At 42.6% G+C, this 21,563-nt stretch overlaps 1 protein-coding gene across 3 annotated transcripts in view; it reads right to left on the reverse strand.

Moving 5' to 3' along the window:
- The window catches only part of LOC125129260 (extracellular sulfatase Sulf-1), a 155,414-nt gene that overhangs the window by 79,850 nt on the left and 54,001 nt on the right, over positions 1–21,563 (reverse strand). For all 3 annotated transcript variants that reach the window (XM_047783782.1, XM_047783781.1, XM_047783783.1), the window contains exons 2-3: positions 7,457–7,529; positions 6,926–7,160 (exon numbers count right to left, since the gene is read on the reverse strand). In XM_047783782.1, coding sequence (XP_047639738.1) covers positions 6,926–7,100 — 175 coding nt within the window. In that variant the 5' untranslated portion in view covers positions 7,101–7,160; positions 7,457–7,529. The remainder of the gene's footprint in view (positions 1–6,925; positions 7,161–7,456; positions 7,530–21,563) is intronic.

Here is a 21,563-nt window from a genome sequence, read left to right on the forward strand (position 1 = left end):
TCTGCTATTTTCTTATGCCAACAGTGAAATATGGACCCTTAAACGTGATATTGTTCATATTAAAAGTGGCTGTATTGGTCTATTGAAAATTCTAATTCTGAAAGCATTAGAAAAAAATAACATGATCAAACAATACCCTTTTTTTTTCCTACCAAAACTATGGAATTGGTAGGAAAAAACCAGATGTTTCAGCTAAAATCAGAGGAGGGAAAACAAGTTGGGGGAAGAAGGGACCAAGAAGCAGATAATAAATCTGTCTGGAAGGTTTCCAGGTCACTAAGACTCATTATTTTTTCTCCCTAAAGAGCTAAAGGCCATTAAAAGTGGAGACTAGTTTTGTGCGGGAATGGAAGTAACAATGCCTACAGGGCTAGACAGAGAGGGCAGGCCAGTGAAGGCAGCCAGGTATGAGAAAATTCACAGAGCTTTTGTCACTCCAGTTTGTTACATTTGATAGAAATGTGGGCATACAGAACTTCTCCCGACTCTAAGAAAAACAGCAGTGTGGCCATGATGATAAATAGCAAGTGCTCCTTGGCCTGAGCTCTGGGGAGCAATTGAGAGGGGTAGGAACAGTGACGGCCTGGGGAAGACAGGCCCCACCTACCAGGGGCAGCTCTGACTCTCCTTCAAGCATTTAACTGATGGCTGCCCTCACGAGAGCAGAGGCCCTCGATCTTCAGAACTTTTCAGAAAAGTCAGAATTTGGATTTTTTTTTTTTTTTTTTAGGTAACATCACTTGCTTTTTTAAATGCTGCCTTGATTTTTCACAAGTGTGCTGGTCAAGCAAAACACATCTGTGGGCTAACTCTGGACTGTAGATCCTATTTATGACCTCTGCTTTAAATCACGTATTTCTGTGTATTTACGATTTCTCAATGCTACTTATGAGCTAAGAGGAGCTCTGGGTCAGCATTACTGAGATGTCTGCACCAGCCCAATTTCCTAAGAATTTAAGAAAGGCCACAGTGAGTCAAATCATTGGTCCAATCAGCTATTTTGCTTCTGAGTGGCACCAAGGGACCACTGGGGAAAGATTGCTGGGGCTTAATCTCTTTGACTCTAGTCTCAGAAAGTTAGGGCAGTCCCCCAAGCATTTGTGGTTTTCTTCCCTTGGATTTGTAAAATATTTCAGGTGCAGGGAAAAACAGGATAAGTAACTTGTCTTCTCGCTCGGTCAGAGCTTAACATTTGATCACAGTTGCTTCGGGTGTATTTTTTAAATTTTAAAATAAAATGTGAAGACTGCTGGTGTTCTTGGTTACCCACCTTCTCTAGACAGTAACCATTCACCCTAAACTTCTCGTTGATCATGTCCACTTGTGTTTTTCTAGCTTAAAAATAAGTGTAAACTGGAGTTCCCACCACGGCGCAGTGGTTAACGAATCCGACTAGGAACCATGAGGTTGCAGGTTCGATCCCTGGCCTTGCTCAGTGGGTTAAGGATCCAGCTTTGCCATGAGCTGTGGCATAGGTCGCAGACATGGCTTGGATCCCATGTTGCTGTGGCTCTGGCATAGGCCGGTGGCTATAGCTCTGATTAGACCCCTAGCCTGGGAACCTCCATGTGCCATGGGAGCGGCCCTGGAAAAGGCAAAAAGACAAAAAAAAAAAAGTGTAAACTTTCCAGTCATAAGCTTTGCCTTAAAACCTAAACTATTTACAGGTAGAGGTATAACCTGAACCACTTCCTAAGTTATGGAAAATGTAAATCCAGACGTACAGGGGCCATTGGTTAAATTACTTAATCTTTTGACAAATTAAATTTTCTCCTGGGATAATGATCTTTGCACTATCCACCCAACTTGGGTGGGATGACGAAAAAATGCAATAATGAGAACAAGTGTTCTTTGGAAAAAGATAAAGTGTTATCTGCATGTAAGGTTCGAGCACTTTTATTAATAAATTCCTTACATGTCTTACTCCTTTCGCAAAGTACTAGTTTATTTTACTTGTTCCCAAAGCTGAGGGAGGGGCCCCCATTCCTACAGAGTAAGAGCTTTCCTTCCCAGCTTGACTTCATCAACTTGGATTATAATCCTTCTCAGCCTTTGTCTTTCCAGACAAAGAATTGTTTTATTCTTTCCCCAAAGGGAAAGTATTCTATTACGATTTTTGGAACTGTTTTTTCCTAAGCTTTCTTAAGTCTGTTATATTCTTCTGGAGGCACAGAAGAAGCCAAAAATGCCTGCAGTATTACAGGTGCAAAAGTTGTGCTTAGGCACAGATTTATTAAATATTTGGCAAACATAATTGTATATAAGTAAAAAACCAAACCAAAACAAAACCATATCAAACCCACAATGAGCTACCATCTCACACTCATTAGGACGGGTATTATCATGAAAACAGCCGATAACAAATGTTGGCAAGGCTGTGGAGAAGCTGGAATCCCTGTGCACTGTCAGTGGAGTGTGTAATGTTGTAGTCGCTCTGGGAAGCACTACTGCAGTTCCTCGAAAAATTAAAAATAGAATGATCTAAAGATCCAACAACTCCACTTCTGGGTATATACCCCAAAGAATTGAAAGCGGAGTCTCAACAAGACAGTCTTTTTTTTTTTTTTTCTTAAACAGCCACACCTTTGGCATATGGAAATTCCTAGACTAGGGGTTGAACTGGAGCTACAGCTGCTGGCTTGCACCACAGCCACAGCAACACAGCATCTGTAACCTACATTGCAGCGTTCAGCAACACTGGATCCTTAACCCACTAAGCAAGGCCAGGGATCAAACCCATATCCTCATGGATACTAGTCGGGTTCTTAACTTCCTGAGCTACAATGGGAACTCCCGCAAGGAGATATTTATATACCTATATTCATAGCAGCATTATCCACAATAACCAAAAAGCAGATGCCAAGGCTAATGTCTATCAACAGATGGATGGGTAAACATAGAGTGGATATACATATAATGGAATATTATTTAGCCTTCAAAAGGAAGGAATTCTGAGACATGCGCTAACAGAGATGAACAGTGAGGAAGGACATTATGCTAGGTGAAATAAGCCAATCACAAAAAGACAAATACTGTGTGATTCCACTTATACAAAGTACTCAAAGTAGTTAAATTATAGAGACAGGATTTTTTTTTTTTTGTCTTTTTGAGGGCTGCACACATGGCATATGGAGATTCCCAGGTTAGGGGTCTAATCAGAGCTGTAGCCACCGGCCTCACCAGAGCCACAGCAACATCAGATCCGAGCTGCATCTGTGACCTACACCACAGCTCACGGCAACACAGGATCCTTAAACCCACTGAGCGAGGCCAGGGATCAAACCCTCAACCTCATGATTCCTAGTCGGATTCATTTCTGCTGAGCCATGACGGGAACTCTGAGATAGAAATTTGAATGGTGGTTGCCAAGGGCTGGAAGTATGAAGAGTTATTGCTGAATAGGTTGAGTTTTAATTTTGTAAGATGAAAAGAGTTTGTGATATTGGTTGTGCAATAAGGTGACTGTACTTAACACTATTGAAGTGAACACTTAAAAATGGTTAAGATGGGAGTTCCCGTCGTGGCGCAGTGGTTAATGAATCCGACTAGGAACCATGAGGTTGCGGGTTCAATCCCTGCCCTTGCTCAGTGGGTTAACGATCCGGTGTTGCCGTGAGCTGTGGTGTAGGTTGCAGACGAGGCTCGGATCCCGCGTTGCTGTGGCTCTGGCGTAGGCCGGTGGCTACAGCTCCGATTCAACCCCTAGCCTGGGAACCTCCATGTGCCGTGGGAGCAGCCCAAGAAATAGCAACAACAACAACAGCAACAAAAACAACAACAAAAAGACAAAAAAAAAATGGTTAAGATGATTAAAAAAAAGAAAAAGAAAAACACCAGGGAGTTCCCACCATGGCTCACTGGAAACGAATCTAACTAGTATCTATGAGGATGCAGGTTCGATCCCTAGCGTCGCTCCGCAGGTTAAGGATCCAGCATTGCCGTGAGCTGTGCTGTAGGTCACAGACCTGGCTTGGATCCTGCATTGCTATGGCTGTGGTGTAGGCTGGTGGATACAACTCCAATTGGAACTCTAGCCTGGGAACCTCCATATGCCCTAAAAAGACAAAAAAATTTTTTTTCGAAGGATGGATTAATGGAAGGATCATGGTCAAATATGTAGCCGTGGAGATGAAGACCTACTTCAGGTCCTAGATGCAGCACTTCCTAGCACAGCCTACGTGACTTCTCTACACCCCATTTATCCTAACCATATAAACTGAAGAGAGTAATAGTAACTTCTTAATAGAGTGATTGTCAAGATGAAACAAGTGAATGCTTAGTGTGCTATCTGGCTAGAAAATTAAGAAAGGAAGTAAAGCCAAATTTGCAGGAAAGAGCTAGGTTGATGGAACGTGGCCTATGATGCTTTACCATTATGTCCATGTGCTTCCAATGGAAGCCAGTATTAGTAACTGCTCAGTAAATGTTGACTGAATGAATGAATGAACTCTAAGGGTGAACTTTTGAATTCTGTTAAAATATATTTATCAAACAATTCAATCCCTGGCCTTGCTCAGTGCGTTAAGGATCCAGTGTCACCGTGAGCTGTGGTATAGGTCACAGACACAGCTCGGATCTGGCGTAGCTGTGGCTCTGACGTAGGTTGGCAGCAACAGCTCCAGTTGGACCCCTAGCCTGGGAACCTCCATATGCCACAGGTGTGGCCCTAAAAAGACAAAAAAAATTTTTCCTTAATTTATTTTAAAGACAAAGAGCTAGATCATGATGGATACTTATTCATTTATGCGAATTGTGCTAACTTTTTTCAGGTCCTTGTGGGTCCACTGCGAGTTTATTTATTTATTTATTTATTTATTTATTTATTTATTTATTTTTGTCTTTGTTTTTTTAGGGCCACACCTGAGGCATATGGAGGTTCCCAGGCTAGGGGTCTAATCAGAGCTACAGCTGCCGGCCTACACCACAGCCACAACAATGTGGGATCTGAGCTGCATCTGCGACCTACACCACAGTTCACGGCAACGCGCCGGATCCTTAACCCACTGAGCGAGGCCAGGGATTGAACCCAAAACCTCATGTTTCCACTGTGCCACGACGGGAACTCCCATTTCGAGTTTATTTAGTATTTTTTAGCACCTACTAGATTCCCAGCACAGTCCCAGGATCAGGATTGCACCTGAAAACAAAGTACTACCCTACCTTCTAGTTGTTGTCAGTCAGTGGAACAGATAGGTAAGGGAGCACATGGATTAAGGGTCTTGCCAGAGGCAGGTTCAAGGTGCTGGGTGCAAAGGAAAGTTGCACCCACCCTGCTGGGGGCGCAGGAAGGTTTTGGCGAATGAGGACCCCCTGCCCCCACAAGGGCAAGGCATCTGGACTGGGTCATGAAGAATCGGTGGGACTTCTTCAGGAGGAGAAAGAGGGTGGGGGGGCGATGCCACGTACGAAGGCATGAAATACAGGTGAGGGAGATGAGACCGCTAGACATTTTCAGGGAAGTGTAAGTTGCTTCCATGAAGCACAAAACAAAAGTGGGGGAAAGGAAAATAGCCCAACACAGAGAAGCGGGGGCCTGCTGCTCAGAGCTCATTAACCTGCAGAGGAGAGAGAGGCTTAATTCTTTTGCTAAGGAAGACCACGGAGGGTTTTAAGCAGAGACCTGATCAGATACTTGCATGAAGGGAAGAACAGGCAGGAGGGCCAGGTAAGTCAGGTGACCAAACAGGGAAAAACTGGGAGATGACAATGGCCTCAAGAGAAAGGGATGGATATGAGACACGCTAAGGAAGGTGAGTTGAAATGTCTTCACGTTACTTGTTCTGTAGGTGAGTAAAAATGTTAAACCATCAGCCACACACGTACTTAAGTCAGACCTGCAAGACTTCTCATTTTGGAATGTTGCCTGAAAATCCATCATGAAGAGAAGGCAGACTGCAAATCCCCTTAAGCGATCCTTACCTGGCTTCTAGCTGAACCCAAAGAACTTTGTTGGGATTTCCTGGTTTGGTTGCAAACTGGAAATCAAAGCTCCCTTCCCTGTGGATCAAGGCCCAACCTGGAGGCTTTTATCCTCAAGAACCCGAGCCAGAGGAGCTCTGCAAAGAAGCGCAAGGTGCCTCACCAGTATGAAGTCTAAAATACACTAGACAGTCAAAGTTGACTGTGACAAGTAAGACTAGCTGAGCGATTCCTGAAAACGAGGAATTGGGTCCAGGAATGGAAATGAGGGGTGGTGACAACTTATAAGGGTCAGCCTTTCATCTGTCCTAGGTACCCAGAAGAACCGGACACCAGCCTTACAGGCAGGACCATAGGGCTGGGCTATTAAAGAAGGTATGAACCACAATCAGAAGATAACAGAAGCTAGATTGAAAGAGAAGATGCGGCAGACTTTCTAAGCGCTCCGGGATTAACCCAGTGGGTGATTTCTTCAGAAAAGCATCACGTCTAAGGCGGTAGTAGGGAATCATGACTTCGCAGAATACTGTAACTTTCAATTCCCTGACAGTCGCGAATTGTGAAGGAATGATGCACTGTAATAACGATGGCCATCGAACGTTCTTTTTGGAACTATCTTTGCTCATATGCATTGCAGAGAATTACTAATCTCCTACACTTTGAAACTTTGTCCAAACATTTTTAAAAGTTTTTGAACAAGAGCTTCCAAGACCCATGATCTAATGCCTGAGGTCTATAGTTTCCTGTTTCCTCTTGCCCCACAGCCTCATCTTCTCCTATTTCTCACCCCAGACCGCTTCAAAAATTTAAGACCAGAAAAGTCAGATCGAAACACAAGCCAAACACCTTAGAAGCCACACAAGTGCATTTTACAAACTAGGGTGGCGGTTAAGGTACGACCATTCAGTGCCAAACCCCTGAATGTTCACTGACTGTTAGAGATGAGGCAAAGCCAGCGCATCAGCTGAGCAGAAGAGACTGACAAGTGGAAGCCCCAGGGTCTCACCCAGCTCTACATCCTGATCATCGGTCAGCACAAGAATGATGTTGGGCCGGATGTTCTTCCGTTCCTGCTGCATCCGTCCTCGGAACCTCGGAGATCTGACGGTCGAAGAACAGAAGCTTCCCAGCAGTTCTGTGCCCAGGACGGCCAAGACCAGGGCACAGCAAGAGTACTTCATTCTGTTCGGTCCAACTTCACAAAACTATCAAAATGTCTGTCTCTCCTGGTTCCTGCAGGTCTGAGCAGTCGGAGAGAAAGAGAGAGGGAGAGACTAAAATGAAATCCAAACTCCAAACACAGTTGCAGTAAAAGGGCTCCAATGCAGTGAGACCTAAGCTGGCAGAAAAAGGACTGCCCGTGAGTCAGAAGTGTTGGGTTGTGGCTTTTTTTTTTTTTTAAAGCGCTTGATTATTTTGCAAATTCGCTTTTGTTCTTTATTCTCATTCCAACTTTTCCGATTTCAAAATTCGTTGCCAAAACAGAACTTCCAACACAGAGCTCGGATGTAAAAAGCTTTCTGACAAGAGCTCATACCTTGAATTAGGTATCCTGGTTGAATGATCGATTTCTGTACTCAGAGGTATTCAGGACATCTGCAGATGGGGTCCTGCAAGGGGGAGAAAAAAATACAAAGGTAATGTCATTCAAGGATTTTTGATACAGATTTTTGTTCTGATATAACTTCTTGAAACAGCATATATATATATAGTTTATATATAAATATATTAATATATAAATTATATATGTATAGATACACATACATATAATTTAAAGCTGAACTGCAAAAAGGAAAAACAGAAGGAAACAACATTCGGAACTGCTAACGAATGACTTGAATACTACACACATTTCAGAATCACAAATACAGTGATACGGGTATCATTCCTGCTCACACTTTAACAGTACTTTAAAGATCCCCAAGAAAAGAATGATTGATCAGGATGAGCCTGCAGTGCCTGCAAAAGCACAGGGCAGTGGACTGTTTGCATCTGGGGAGCGGCTGGCGCTTGGGGCACATGGGGGGGAGCGTTAACTCACCTGCAGCTGATACTGAGTACTAATCAAGCCGAATGAAATGCAAAGCTGTCATGTGTCATCTGCCTGATGTCACTCCCTACCCAGAAGAGTTCTTTCTGCTGACAAAGACTTCAGAGTAAGTGACTCTGAGGACAACCCTTCCCAGCCTCCAAAAAGCTCCTCACTGTCCTCCATCAATCACCAGAGGAAGGGGTGCCTTTTCCGGGCGGGGCTGGTCCCTGGCTCCAGCCTGTGTTCCCAGAGCGTCGGCGCCTAAGGGGACAGAGCCCTCCGCCGACTGTCAGCACCAGCCTCACTGCTGCCCAGACCCAGTGCAGCGCCGCCAGCACTGAGGTTTGGCTTTGCTGCAGCGGATCTCGACCTGCAAAGCAAAATGACTGATTGATCGGCTCTGAGGCTGGAGGTGAGAAGCGACTCTTCCACCTTAAAAGAGAAATGAGTAAAATCTGGAGGGGGGAGCTCCAAAATCGTTGCAGGAGGAGACTTTTGAAAGGGTTGGGAAAATACCCCTTTCACTTTAGAACACTAACCTGCTGAAAGCTTTTCTCTTGGACTTCTGAAAGATAGCAAAGGGCTCACTTAAAAAAAAAAAATCTTTCTCATGCGTGTCAGGACGGAGGATCTGTATGGGAATTTTGGATGCCCTAAAATTAATTAGATAGCAGCCCGCTCCAGCAGGCACTCTGTCCTCACACACCTGAGGGTCTGTATTTTGATCCTCAACAGTAAACTGGCATCAGACAAATAAGCATCATGAATTAAGTGTGAGGGCTGCAAAGCAGAAGGGAGGGGACCCTGCCTTCAGTTCTGCAAGGTGACGAGGGAGAGTGAAAGAAGAAAGAAAGATGCTATACGGTTTGCCCCTGCCACACACATGACTGTGTTTTAGACACACACCCACACACACTCACCCACCCACCTATTATTTTAAACTTTATGAGCTGTTTTGTAAACAGTTGTAATGCTTTTCACTCTCCAGCCTGTAATTATTCTTCGAGAGGGGAGGGGGAGAGAGGGAAGGAGGGAGGGGGAGAGAGGAAGAGAGAGAGGAGACTCAACAAGAACTAGGTTTTCACACAAAAATCCAGTGTCTGCAGCAAGGAAGCTCTGACCACATTATCTGCAGAGCAAGAAGTCAGCCTCCTCTGACTGATCCTGTGGCTTGGTGTGTGGGTTTTTTGGGGGTTTTTTTGGTAATAACTTGGGGTTATTTCACTGACTGCCTTGCATACTGAACAGTGAAAGCCCGCAATTGTTCTGCACTGACTGGTTTCTGGGCATTTGTTTTAAATCATGAGAAAACTGATATGAACACGAAAGGACAGCAAAGTGAAAGAAATGAGCGAAACACTGTTTTTTTCCCACAGAGCATGCATCAGCCGAAAGAGTTAAATGCAGAAATTTCTCAGAGGATTGGTTCTCGAAGTAGCAAAACTCTGCCCACCTCTCAAAGCCGGCGAAGGTGTGTGAAGAGACAGCAGCGTTTCTTGCGTCTGATATGGCTTAAACCAACCTCTGCTGACAGGGGTGACCCAGAAAATACAGACTCAAGAGTATGGGGGAGGGCGGCACTTGGTTTAAATAATCAGTCACAACATTAAACTGAAAATTCTTGACAATTAAGACGCTGATAACATTCCCTGGAACCCAATCAATGTTCCAGGTTATTCTTTTCTTTATCTTATTTACTTTACTTCTTCCTTTAGGAAAAAGAAAATGAACCTTAATGGCACCTTATATAAACTACATTGAAAATCATTTCCGCATAAGAAAACGGGAGCGGAAAGGTGGCACATTTTATATAAAGTGGCTTTCTTTCTGGAGTGTTCAGTGCAGAAGAGATCGACTTGTTTTTTTGGCCACAGTTTATTATTGATTCAGAGGGTTCATATGTAAAAGCTGAGAAATTGAGTGGTAAAGAAAATGAAACATTCAGACAGGTCTAGCCAGCAGGAGAGCCCCCACTTCTAGTCCACCTCCCCTCACTAAAACACACAAAACACACCACTCTGAAGAAAAGTGCACACAGACAATTCTTTATTCAAAAATGACCTTTTAGAACCTGTCATCCTCTCACTGCTTGGTTTCCAGCTCCAGAAGGAAAAGAAGTAAAGAAGAAGGAAAAAAACAAAAAAACAAAAAAAAAACCTGACAGACAAAATGCAGACCTTGACAAAGACGACAAGGATGCCATGTTTGAATTGGATACTTCGTGGCGGACGACAAGTGTCCTTAGAGACTAACAATTTGTCTTGAGAAATCGTTGCAAATGGGAGAAATGTCAAAAGAGGTTTTTCTCACACATGGAAAGTGAGCTTGAGGAACGATGCTGTATTCACGAATCAGCACCAGAACACAAGCCGCCTTTTCTTCAAGCCCTAAAATGAAAACGCCAATTGTAGCTACGGCCAATTGGTGTGGCAAGTTTACAGCACTTTGTTCGGGGCAGTCCAGCCAACTATAAATGTGACATTAAAAGTTTCAAGTCACATATAAAAGAAAGAAAAGACCGGGAAGACTTCAAGCCAACTGGACAGAAAGTCTAGTTCACATATGCTTGTCTAGCAAAACCCAACACTAAATCAAAGCCCTCATTGCCCCGGTACGTTTAAGGGGTGTCTGTCTTCATCACGCCCCCTCCCCCTTGTCTGAGCAGTTGGTGCCGAGGTAAAGGGGATGCCGGTGATAGGCTTGTCCACCGCGGTGGCTGTCAAGCTGTACTCTGGGAGGACCCTGAGATCCTTGTGGGCAGAGCCTACAAGGCCAGAACTATTTCGATAAGAACACACATCACTGCCTATTTTCACTTTGTTGACATGTGCACTCATGGTGTAAGAGCAATGATGGATAAAACTGCTTTTGTATGAATCAAGGGGGTATCACATACAGTTTTTTAAAAAGCTAGTTTCACTGCAGATGAGGCAGTAAAATGGTTAATTTGATTAACCTTTGACCACTGGATACAAAGCTTCTCTTTAAATTTTTCTGTTTCATGAGAGGAGAGACATAACACTTTACTGCCTATGGAGGCGAGGTTGATGCTTGTCGGGGAAAGGCACGGTGAGTGAGTTGCAAAGTGAACTAGACACATTTTATTTTGCAAACCAAATTCCCCAGCCAGGGATTGAACCCGCGCCACAGCAGTAACAACACCGGACCCTTAACTGTAAGGCTACCAGAGAACTCCTGGACACATCTTTTTTTTTTTCCCCCTTCTGTTTTAACTTGAAAACTATTTTTGAAAGAATTATTTGGACAGATTTTTGGCAGATATTTTCTCAAGTCATAACTGACATGAGACTATCATTGCAAGGAAAATGGTATTTGTTGCTAATGATAGAAACCATAGATTTCAAGGAGTTCCCATTGAGGTGCAGAGGAAACAAATCCCACTAGTATTCATGAGGATGTGAGTTCGATCCCTGGCCCTAATCAGTGGGTTAGGGATCTGGCATTGCCGTGAGTTGTGGTGTAGGTTGCAGATATGGCTCAGATCCTGAGTTGCTGTGGCTGTGGCTTTGGCATGTAGACCGGCAGCTGCAGCTCTGATTCGACCCCTAGCCAGGGAACTTCCACATGCCACAGGTGCGGCTCTAAAAAGCAAAAAAAAAAAAAAAAAAAAAGAAGAAAGAAAGAAAATCTAGCTTTCAATTCAAAAGCAGAATTGCAGAATTTTGGGAAAATGTGTCTGCTACTGTGAGCTTAGTAGCTTCCCAACGTATAAACTCTTCCTGTGACACTGATATTGATACTAATGAATATTATTTCTTGATATTGTAAAGTGAAATGTGTCAACGTTAAGCCTATTGCCATAATTCGATGAACCAATATTTCCCAAATGACCAAATACAATGCTACGAAATCATGCATGAGTTAAAAAATCAATTAAAATGCAAGATGGCCACTGAATTTTAACATAACAGACTATTAAAAGCTCACCGACGTGGTTTCAGCTCACCCTTAGAAATCACCACTTGTCAAGTTTGGGGATAGTATCAAAGTAGTTCTACAAGTACTTGGAAGAGCTCTTGAAATACTTCTCCTTTTCCAACTATTTATCCATATGAGGCTGAATTTTATTCCTATCCCTCAACCAACACAATATATTTCAACAGATTGAATGCAGATGAAGATATAAGCATTCAATCCTCTTCTGCTCAGATAAATATTAGATTTGCAAAAATGCAAAACAATGCCACTTTAATCACCAACATTTTTTTGGTTTGGAAAATAGTTATTTTTCATAATATATCTCTTAACATACAAAAGATTTATTTTTTAATTTTTTTTTCTTTTTTTAAGGTCCACAACTGTGGCGTATGGAAGTTCCCAGGCTAGAGGTCAAATCAGAGCCATAGCTACACCACAGCAATGCAGGATCCAAGCTGCATCTGGGACCTACATTGCAGTTCACAGCAATGCTGGATCCTTAACCCACTGAGCAAGGCCAGTGATTGAACCTACATCCCCATGGACACTATGTCGGGTTCTTAACCCACTGAGCCGCAGTGGGAATTCTCTATTTTTTAATTGATATTTTAAAAATTTCTCAGTTTAAATTTCTGAGTATCAATAGCTACAATCCCCATAAACACAAGCTTAATAACACAAAGGCATAAAAACACAATTTCAATAGTATAAAGGGATCCCGAGCCCAAATTGTTTGAGAGTTACTGAACTATAGTTTACCTGGTTCCATAGTCAAGCCTGGCCTTTCACTTCTAACGCTATAGACTTGGCCCTGGTCACTAACTTAATTCACTTTTCCCCCCTTAAAGCCTTGAAACTGCCCTAAGTTCTAAAAGCCTGGCATCACATAGGAGTTGTTGTGTGATAGCTTTCCCTATGTGTGTGTGTGTGCGTGCGCGCGCGCCTTTAACCTGAGGATAACACAGAATTTTATGAATGAATGACTACACATCTGAAGTATGTGCAAAACAGGATCAGAACAACACACTCAGCACAGAGATCAATTTCTCAGGTCGGGCAAAGGAATTTTTTCTCGTACAAAGCCATGCCATTCCAGAGTGAAGACAGAGAGGAAAAAAAGGGACACCATAACCAACTGCAGTCGCAGGAAGATTAGGCCAGCAGCAAGCAGTGACTCTATGCTGAATTTAGCCAGAACACACTTAGTTTATCATCAGAGTGGGGGCAAAATCGGATTATAACTAGCGAGAAGGTGGTGTCCACCCCCCTACCCACAACCTCCTTCCCCCGACCCCTGTACCAATCTACATGGTTCTCACATTCCCTAGGGTCAGTTTACATGGCCCTTTTCCTTTAATTTTGACTTTCAAGTTGCCCATACATCACTTTTTTTCTTTAGAGGAAGCCTTCAGGATGCACTGGCTTCTTTAAGATATATGTGAAACCATGAAGGAGATAATTTCTTCTTTAAACCCCCCCCAGTCGGCAAAGTTCATCTACTGTTAATCCCCAGAAAGCCTGTTTCCCCATCTAATTTATTACAACTCCAAGCAAAGAAGATAGACAGCAGTCTCCTTCTGGTGCAGTTACATTTTTATTTTCCTCTAATAATAAATCTCTTCCAGCCACCAATGACAGCTGAAAAGTGTGTGTCTCTGACCTGCAGCACCTTTGGGGAACTCCTTGGCTAAATGTGAGACCCTCCTTCAACAGTGTTTGTTTTTCTTCCCCTTCTGCTCTTTCTCCCACCAACACTGTGCATCTTGACATTGGAAAGAACCTTGAAAAGTCATCTATTCACAAAATTGTTAGTGTTGTTTATCCCTCGGGTATGGTGAGGGAGAGCAACAAATTAAGTTTTAAATGCATTTATGTCTAAGTTGGATTTTTTTCCCCCATGTTCTACTGCAAGATCTAAATAGAACTAAGTAAATTTTTTTTCTAGGCTTTCCCTCTAACTTCTCATGCAGGAAGAGAACAGAAAGTGTTAAACAGTCATAAGAATGAAATGAGAGGTTATAGCAAGAAGTGTACTTTTGAGTTACCCCACCAAGATAGGAACCAAAACCCATATAAAACTGAGCTTACCAAGGCACTTCAGCAAATGCAAAAAAGTCCAAGACTAAGATTCGTCCAGCTTCTTTTCAAAGAGAAATTAGCAAAGCAGAGAAAAAGGAAATGACCTAAAATGACGGGGGAAAAAAACAAAACAAAACCCAGGAGGACATGATATTCCAGAAGCAGATGCTACAAAGTGTCCAAAGGGTCTGATAATGGTCAGGAGTTCCAGTGATGGCAAAGAGATCTGAGAGAAGGAGAACAAAAAGGCTGTTGGACTTTCAAAGTGGGGGGGAGCATTGGAAACTTCCGTTCAAATGGGTCAGTGAAAGGATAGCATATGAATAAAAATAACTACAAATGCAGTCTTAATGCATCTTAGCTTGGTCTTAAAGTATACTTTTATTATATTTGCCTTTGGTTTTAAATATTTATAGCTCGTCTGTGTTGAAGTATCTTGAAGTATTGCATAAATCAGTGGGAATAGTTTGCTGCAATAACAGTAACAGAAAACCCCCCAAATATCAATGCTTAACCCATCCTACAAGTCACACACAGAGTGACAAGGAGCTGTGCTCTGCTGGGTCGTCCATGGACGCAGGCTGATGGGGCACTCTTGTTTGGTTGCTGCAATAGCTGGCCCAGGAAGCAGAGGAAGAAAAAACAAAACAAAACAAAAAAACTGGAGAATCTTGCAGGAGAGCTTCCCCTGGCTTGAACCCGGAAGTGACTCAGACCACTTCTAATATTTCATTGGCTGTCACTAGTCACATGGCCCCAACCCACTGCAAGCGGCTGGAAATTGAGGGCGCAGCTAATGTGTTTGCTGAGCACTCTTGTCTACCACAAGCATCAGGTTTCATCAGTGCCTTATGTGTTTATCTTTTTTTCTTGCAAGATACACACACGTTTGTGCATGTGCAGGCACTCACATACGCGTACTTTAGGTATGTATATAAGTATATTCACTCAGGCAGACACATATTTCAAGTAATGAAGAAACATAGTCTTCTTTGCAGCTTGAAGTTCTACCATTCTTAGTCCTAAAAATGTACCTTTTAATAAGTTTGGGAATTTCTTGGACATGTTTGATTTTAGTTTGTTTCTCTGATGTACATAATCTGGCAAAATAGGAATTTATTTTAAAGCTCCACAATTCTTGATACATTTAAGTTGAAGACAATATTGTTAAAAAACAATTAGGTGCAACATTTTTATTTCAAGAGCGTTTCAAAAATATGTTCCTGTAGTTAACATCTATGTGAGGAAAGAGGAACACTTGACTTTAAAAATTAAGCTACAGGCAAGAGAGTTTCCACTGCGCTACTTTCTATGCCATAAAGCTCACTACTTATATAACACTCTTCAATGCCTTCTAAGGGTTTAAATACAGCAGAGTGGAGACACAGATTCCTTCTGAGGGACCTTGCTCCGCGGTAACGAACCTGACTGGTATCCATGAGGACGTGGGTTTGATCCCTGGCCTCTTTCAGTGGGTTAAGGATCCGGCATCACTGTGAGCTGTGGGGTAGGTCACGGATAGGCTTGGATCCCGAGTTGCTGTGGGTATGGTGTGGGCTGGCAGCTGCAGCTCCAATTTGACCCCTAGCCTAGGAACTTTCATATGCTGCAGGTACAGCCCTAAAAAAAAAAAGCTTAGCTGAAGGAGTTCCCTGGTAGCTAAGTAGGTTAAGGATCCAGCGTTGTCACGGCTATGGCTCAGGTCACTGCTGTGGCATAGGTTCCATCCCTGGCCTAGGAACTTCTGCCTGTTGCTAGCATACCCAATAAAAGAAAGAAAGAAAAAAAAAACCCTTAAAAAAAAAAAAGAGGTCAGGAGACACAGTATGAAAAATGAGTACACATTTCAAAAGATAAGAAATTCTAGTTCTCAGCTCAAGATCTAGGGGCCAATTATGAACAATAGCTCTGATTTTTTCCCCCTTCCAAAATGTATACTTACAAGAGAAACTTTAAAAAAAAAAATCACATGTTTAAATCAATATCTTTGCTCAGAGACCCATTTTCAAGGAAATGCTAACATTCAGATTAGGTCATGTATTGACATTTCAAAAACACTTCCTTCACAAGTTGTACTGGGATATGCTGGTTTGGGATTTTTTGGTTAAATATATCATTCCAAGACTTTCAATGACAATCATCTTCCACATGTGCTTTCTACGCACCTAAATCCCTAAACTGTCACAGATTGTCATCTTTCCTTTAGCTGTCTACTTATCTCCCAGGGCCAAATAAGCAGAGCTGTACATTTATCAAGTCAAAAAAAGCAACTCTACTTAAATTTCAAGTGAAATTCAGGCCATTGATCATGGAAAATATCACTACCGTAGAACAAACTGAGTTACTAGCAAGGGTCTTTAAGAGAATGAATGTATTCATTGCAGCCACAAAGCACAATAAAGCACACAGCAAGGATAAACTGTCTACCCATATTTATTGACATCCATCTGATTTATGGCATTCTTGTCCAATCAAATTCATCGACCTACCCCCAAATAGTATTGGGACACAGCGATATTCATCAAAGGCTTCAGATGAATTAGCACCTGAAGAGACCCAGTAGGAGATTTTCAAAACCATAAATTCACCGACACTGATTTGAATGATGGTACTTGTATTGAAGGCCTGTAGTAACTTGAAACTTAAAATATGACTTCTGTCTTAATTTTTTTTTTGTCCAGATAGATGCTGGGTAATGTTTTGGCTACCAAAAACTCACCTTTCACTCTCTTGTTACAAAAGAGTGAACTTTATGAAGTTTTAAGCAGAAGAATTTATAAGATGAAACATTTAAGAGCTGTATTATCACCCTAAACAATTGTCATATTTGTAAAATAATCTTCCTGAAAAGGCTCAGAATATGATCTACATATAGGGACATTTGGGGTAAATGTATGTTTACTGTCACTAAAGTATCTTTATAAATAGATGTTTACAGCTAGTTGAGTCCTTAAAGCTCATCTATGCTTCTATACTACAAACACCCAATGGTGTTCCCATTCAGAATTTATTTTCTCACTAACTATTCTAGTTTGTTTTAAACCTTCATTTCTCAGCGCACACACCAGCACTTGTCACACAAAGGAGCTGATATAATTAAACCAGATGATGTGCCCCACAAGTAAAATGAGCCATTCATGAAAGCTGGTCACCAGAGGCCATTTCAAACAATGCATATTTCAAAGTAATCTCAAATAATCCCTTCTCTCCACAGATTTGGTTTCCGTGAAGTCTTAAGCACATGTGTGCTACAAAAAGGAGGCTTATTAAAACCTGATGTGATATTAGAGATTATAATGCAACTTGGTTGGGCTCATTTTAATATCTAAGTCCTCAGAAAGAAAAGCAGTTTTTGATTATATTTGTAAGCTTCCTAAAATATTATGCGTACAAAGGTACATAATGTTTACTTATTAATTAAGGAAAAATAAAGAATGCTCCCCTGTTATCTGAACTGAGCTTGTATATAAAATTTGCATATACAAGTGGAGGAGAAACTAAAACAGTTTTCACTGATGGACAGATTAGCAAAGAGCAGCCTGGATTTATAACTATAAAAAGTGATGAGTCTGGATTGTTTAGAAAATTCCTTGTAAAGTTTTGAATATCTAGGACATCATTCTTTTGGCTTGTTATGGTGAAACATTATCAAAATGTGTCATGTAACAGCATGACAGCTTCAAAATATTAGTTGTCATCATTAGCAGAACTGGATTCTTACAGTTATTGGGTAAGTCTGGCTGTCTACGAAGTTTACCAAGACCTCCGGTCCTGGTGGATCTCTGCAGGTTTTGTTTATTTGCTTGTTTGCTTTTCTTGACCCTTTTTCTATTTTCTGATTGACTTTAGTTTCAATCATGGATGAACATACAAAGGATTAGATTTGAGATGCTTCTGGTCCCTCCATTTTAGGATCTCCCACATACACCCTCAAAACGCAAACCAAAGGAAACCGGTACATGGTCATGAACAGGTTTGCAAAATTAGCAAACAGCAACCCCCTGATGCAGATCTGCTGTACTTCTTTGGAACACTGTTTCTCAGGCCAGATCACATATGAAAAAGGAGACAGGCAACTTCCACTCTAGAGAGATAGAATAGAGGAAAGCACTCTTCAAAATACATTATAGCATCTCTGAGTTTGAAGGTGTAGTCCAGTCAGTGTTTATATCCCCCCCCACCATTCATATGTTGAAACCCTAACCCCCCAGTGTGACAGTATTAGGAGGTGGGGTCTTTGAGGAGAGTGATGAGATCATGGGGGTGGAATCCTCATGAACGGGATTAGTGCCCTCGTAGACGGGAATGCAGAGAGCTCTGCTGGCTACATTTCCATAGAGAAAATGATCATCTATGAAGCAGGAGGACATGGGCTCTCACCAGACAAAGTCCGTCAGCACCTTGATTTGGACGTCCAGCTTCCAGAACCATGAGAACTGAATGTTTGTTATTTAAGTCACCCGGACTGTGGTATTTTTGTTATAGCAGCCCAAACTGACTAAAACAAGGGATTATCAAGTTCACCTGGATTAATTTTTTTTTAGGGCCACACCCACGGCTTATGGAAGTTTCCAAGGTAGGGGTCAAATTGGAGCTACAGCTGCCAGCCCACACCACAGCCACAGCAATGTGGGATCCGAGTTGCATCTGCAACCTACACCACAGCTCATGGCAACGCCGGATCCTTAACCCACTAAATGGGACCAGGGATTGAGTCCACATCCTCATGGATACTAGTTGGGTTGGTAACTGCTGAGCCACTATCAGAACTCCCTCACTTACATTAACCTTTAAGTAATAAATAAAACATCTCTAGACCACCAAAGAAAAACGCCCCTGTCTAGGTAACATGGAACTCATTAGGCTACCTGTTTTGTTTTGGGGAGCATTTAAGTTTAAAAAAATTTTCCATTTTACTGAACAAAAATCTGCCCTCCTCTCTTCTAGATTGTTTAGTCATGATTTATTCTACTGAGCCACACAAAATAATTTTATATTCCTCTCTGTAACAAATGCTTTAAATATTCGAAGATTGTTTCCATCTAACTCCTGAATTTTTTTAAAAACACACCTATGTGGTAAATTATGTGAGGGGAAGGGGTTATTTTGAATTGGGCCATTGGCTGGTGAAGGATTGGATCAATAAATCCTAGAAATCTGTAGTTAAACAGACAGGAAGCCAGCATCCTTAATGCCCATCTGGCTCAAAGGAATTCTGACTTCTAGATTACTAATCATTGCTTTCCAAATCCACTAAGAAAAATTTCTTTTTGTACCACACTTTTGTGTTTGGATTAAATTCAACTCAGAAATCTTCCAACACTTGCATAAGTAACTTTTTTTTTTTCCCCTTTTTAGGAGTGCACCCTCGGGATATGCAAATTCCTAGGCTAGGGGTTGAATCCGAGCTGCAGCTGCCAGCCTACACCACAGTTGCAGCAACGAGGGATCCAAGCTGTGTCTGCAACCTACACCACAGCTCATGGCAAGGCCAGATCCTTAACCCACGGAGCGAGGCCAGGGATCAGACCCAAATCTTCATAACCCATTGAGCTGCAACTCGAACTCCAGTGACTTATTCATCAGTCTCATTAGAGAATAAAGCCAGACAGGAAAGATGAAGATCCAAGCAAGGGTCATAATCCAAGTACCAGATATTTTTCATTCCTTTACAATTTAGTCATTGATTTCTCTCTAGATTTTGAGGAAGTTTTCTTCCTAAGAAGAAACATCTTCTTTATCATACTCGGCTCCTAGCTTTAGAACACTGGATACTTTAAAAAAGAGCCACGCAGAAGAACAACCCTTTACTATTAAACAAAGACCGCCAGCTCAATTACTTAAATCACAAGGCAGAACAGGGTTTCATCGCAATCATTGGAGGGCTTGATAATCACTCCAGAGTTCCTGATTCAGGGGTCCTTTACCACTTCCCTTTCCCTTGGCTCTTCTGGGTCTCCAGCCTGCCACAGCTTCCAACATATAGACCAGCCTTTACCTTTCATCAAGAAGTAACACTTTTCACTAACATCTGTGGAGCACATACCAGGTACCAAACTTGTCACCAGCTCCCTTTATCCCCACCACCTACCTGTGAAGCAGGCATTACTATTACCATTTTTTTTTTTTAATGAGGAAACTGAGATTCAGAGAGGTTAAGAAATCTGTCCAAGGGGACACAGCAAGGGGCAAAACTGGGGCTACTTCATGCCAGAAACATTAACTGTTTTATATTTCTGTGTTTTCTTCTTTTTTTTTTTTTTGTCTTTTTGCCATTTCTTGGGCCGCTCCAGCGGCATATGGAGGTTCCCAGGCTAGGGGTCTAATTGGAGCCGTAGCCACAGGCCTACGCCAGGGCCACAGCAACGCAGGATCCGAGCCGCGTCTGCGACCTACACCACAGCTCATGGCAACACCGGATCATTAACCCACTGAGCAAGGGCAGGGATTGAACCCGCAACCTCATGGTTCCTAGTCGGATTCGTTAACCACTGCGGCACGACGGGAACTCCCTGTGTTTTCTCCTGAAGTGCATTTTCCCTTGAAGAGATCTTGCAGGCCTGATGAATTTTGAACGAAGCAAATTAATGGGGAGACACTTGGGACAAAAATGGGTGTCAGGTGTGGCTGAGGTTTCCAGGCAGCTGTCACTGCGCCTTCTAGCATCTCCCCCAGGAGCACACAACGGGGCATCGGTATTGCAGCCACACACCCCATACAGGCCCCCTTTCACCTTCCAAACAGAAGGGGACCCCTCAGCGCTCAGTAAAACAAAGAGTCGTTGCTGGGCGAGAGAGTGGACTGGCGTGGCTGAACATGAATATTCAAGACCACGAGTCAGAGCTCCGTGAATTAGGGGGTCTCCTCTATTTGTATTTAGCATTGTGTGGTCGCGAGACGACGCGCAGTGATTAATTAATCCTGGGTGCCAAGGCAGAAGGTGAAATAATGTGTGCGTAGTCACGAAGTTGGTCATTCTCAGGCTCCCAGTTAGTGCTGGAGGGCTTGGTTTTGCAGAGATGGAAAGATTGGACTTGACTTTCTGCTTTGTGCCTGTGATCCCCGTGATCCACACTCCCCACCCCTGAAATTTTCTCAAAGAAGGGCAGGTGGCTGCCAGCTGTCCTTAACCCACACCCTCACGACATCATCCTCAATATCACCAGTCCTTGGAGACGCCATCCACTGAGACCCCCCCACCCCCAGGAGGCCCTGGTTCCCGGCCCTAAGGAGGCACACCCATGGGAGCCCTCCCCAACTTGCTGGGTGGAGGAAGGACAATCTGGTTCATATATGGCATGTGGCTGCTGGTGGCTGTTTTTCCACTAGTGCAGTTTTAGAGGCTATTCACAGTAATACCTCAATTATTTATCACATTGGGGGAAGGGTCTCTCAATATGTGAACTTCCATGATATCTTATTTTAATTATTAAAAGAACTTTAAACAAACAAACAAACAACAGGAACCATTTTAAAAGCACACTGAATTTGCATTAAAAACTTCCAAAGCTCGGAGGCTTAAAACTAAAACAGAAGGGTTATGTCTCCTTGGGTTCCGTGGAGGCTGCAGGGGTGGTGGCTTGGCCCTGCTCCT

Source organism: Phacochoerus africanus, chromosome 6 (genome assembly GCF_016906955.1).
Source record: "Phacochoerus africanus isolate WHEZ1 chromosome 6, ROS_Pafr_v1, whole genome shotgun sequence".
Taxonomy (NCBI): domain Eukaryota; kingdom Metazoa; phylum Chordata; class Mammalia; order Artiodactyla; family Suidae; genus Phacochoerus; species Phacochoerus africanus.